At 37.8% G+C, this 2,816-nt stretch overlaps 1 protein-coding gene across 1 annotated transcript in view; it reads left to right on the forward strand.

Annotated features, from left to right (window-relative positions):
• Positions 1 to 2,816, forward strand: part of LOC106531787 (vascular endothelial growth factor C) — a 25,402-nt gene that overhangs the window by 7,761 nt on the left and 14,825 nt on the right. Inside the window, exons 2-3 of the mRNA XM_014027708.1 lie at positions 684 to 945; positions 1,223 to 1,413. Coding sequence (XP_013883162.1) covers positions 684 to 945; positions 1,223 to 1,413 — 453 coding nt within the window. The remainder of the gene's footprint in view (positions 1 to 683; positions 946 to 1,222; positions 1,414 to 2,816) is intronic.

Genomic DNA, 2,816 nt, shown 5'->3' on the forward strand with positions numbered 1-2,816 from the left:
GGATATAGCTCGCTAGCAGCCTTGCACCGAGGACCTATCCACGTCATCATTTACCCAGAATGCTTTGTGTGTAAATAAAATGGTTCTGTCCATGTTAAAATATGTTTTGAAAAATTATAAAAACTAAACATCCTACAGTATTTTTACAGTCTTTATTTTACAGTTAAAATATATGTTTATCAAATAAAGTCTAATGTTACAACTAATTGGGGACCCCTTTAAGAATTAAAGGGTCCTCATACATAAAATGAACAAAAATAAACACTGCTAGAAGAGTGCTCGCAGGTGAAAAAACATGTTCTTAATGACTTACAGTAGCCGACGGCAACATGTTACAACACATTGGTAGCTGAGGTATTTGTTGTTTATCTAGCACAGACCAGAAAATCTCACTACTTAAATTCTGTCAGAACTAATGTTTTTTCTCCACAAAACAAACCTATAAGTCAAACTTTTCAAAATCATTAAAGTACGTTGGGTATTTATTTCAGATTACAMAAAAAAGCATGAAAATTCTACTTACAAGAGCTTAATGTAAGTTTGTTTTAGCTTATCTCCTCATCTGACATCTTCTTAATACCTTCTTTGTGATTTTATCCAGGCATATAGTGATCTGTAGTGACACGTGAAACAAAACAAAAATTCTGATAAATATTCTCATTTCTTTTTTTTTTTTCATGGAGTCTCCAAAACATTCAGATGATCAGCCCAGTTTGGACACAGTGACAAGTGTGGATCAGCTCCTACAGCTTCTCTACCCTGAATACAGYTTGATTCAGCAATGCATGAGGAAGAAACTGTGGCTCGACTCGTCTTCCTCCTCTTCTTTTCCTTCCTCATCATTTTCAGCCTCTTCAGCGAGCCCATCAGTCCACGCTACCAGTGACAATATGTGGGTTCAGATGAGGGAGGAAGCTCTTTACAAAATGGATGCAAATTTAGAAGGTAAATTCAAAGTCTTTTTTTCTCTTTTTTTTAACCAGAGCTTCACTTTGAAAAACTGTAACTGCACCAAATCACATCCAAAATGTGTCACGCCTCAAGACATTCAAATAGATCAGTGGTGATGTAAGCACAGAAACTATGTTTTTATAGACTGCTACACAGACTTGATTGCACCCAAGGCAAATAAAAGTGTGTGGTATTGGAAAGTGGATAATCTACCCAAAAAGCTCATATTCAAAATGTCAAACAAAATCCAGTCACTCAATCATCTTTGCAGTCATCCTTGAGGAGATCCAGCGTACCTCATGCCAGCCAAGAGAGGTGTGCATCGAGGTCACCAAAGAATACCCAGAATCCACCAGTCAGCTGTACCTCCCTCGCTGCGTGGCGCTGCATCGCTGCGGCGGATGCTGCGGCAGTGAGGCCTTTTACTGCACCAACATGAGCTACACGCTTGTCAACAAAACAGTGAGTTGCAACGATTTTCTTCCTCATATGTACAGTCATGGGAAAAAATAAAGTTTTATGTATTGGGACTTATTTAAAACGATCGAAGTGTACATAAACACTCAACATATTCCTTTGTGCCATTATTTAGGAAACAAAAACGAAGGCAAAATGGAAAAGCTTTGTTTGATAAACTAAGCCTTCAATGATTATCTTCAGTGTGAGTGCCTCTATAAAAGAAGGGTTTTTATCCTTTTGCTGATCAGAGCTTAGATGTGAGTTAATCGCAAGTTGGAAAGACATCATCAGTGACTGTTTAGCAAATCTAAAGTCATTTTAGAAGCATTWTTAGTCTGCTGTTGCACAGAAAAAAATATTATTCACAAGTAGAAAACATTTAAAACAGCTGCCAAACTTCCTGAGAGGACACCTTAATCCACGTGTCAAAACCTGACCCTCCTTCACATTTTATCTGCCCCAAAGGTATTATTTTAAATGTAATACAACCCCAGTTCCAATGAAGTTGGGACAGTGTGTAAAATAAATAAAAAAACAGAATACAACCAATAATAATAAAAAAAATAGGATTTGAAAATCCTTTTCAACACATATTCAATCAAATACACTCCAAAGACAAGATATTTAATGTTCAAATAGATAAAAAAAAAAWTTCAAATATTCACTCATGTTGAATTTGATGACTGCAGCACGTTCCAACAGCTGGGACAGGGGCAACAAAAGAGTGAGAAAGTTGAGGAATGTTCAAAAAGCACCTGTTTGGAACATTCCACAGTTGAACAGGTTTATTGGAAAAAGGTGTCAATATTGGGTATAAAGGGAGCATCCTTGAAAGGCTCAGTCATTCACAAGCAAGGATGGGTGAGGTTCATCACTTTGTGAACTGCATGAGAAAATAGTCCAACAGTTTAAGAACAACATTTATCAATGTACAGTTGAAAGGAATTTAGGAACTTCATATCATCCAATGAATCAGAATATCTGGAGAAATCTCTGCAAGTAAGCAGCTGAAAACCAACACCGAATGCCTGTGACCTTTGATCCCTCAGAAGGCAAACAGACATCATTCTGTAACAGATGTTAGCACATGGGCTCAGGAACACTTCAGAAGATCTTTGTCAGTGAACACACTTCATCTCTACATCTACAAGTGTCAGTTAAAACTCTGCCATGCAAAGCCAAAACCAGATATCAACAACATGCTGCTGCCTTCTCTGGGCCTGAGCTCATCTGAGATGGACTGATGCAAAGTGGAGAAGTGTCCTGTGATCTGATGAATTCACATTTCAAATTGTTTTTGGAAATCATGGACAGTGGGCCTCATGCAAGAACCGTTCGTACGCACAGATTTGTTCTTAAGTTGTGCGTACGAGTGATTTAGGAGAATTTGTGGCATTCACCAATGT

This window comes from Austrofundulus limnaeus, unplaced genomic scaffold, assembly GCF_001266775.1.
Source record: "Austrofundulus limnaeus strain Quisiro unplaced genomic scaffold, Austrofundulus_limnaeus-1.0 Scaffold676, whole genome shotgun sequence".
Taxonomy (NCBI): Eukaryota; Metazoa; Chordata; class Actinopteri; order Cyprinodontiformes; family Rivulidae; genus Austrofundulus; species Austrofundulus limnaeus.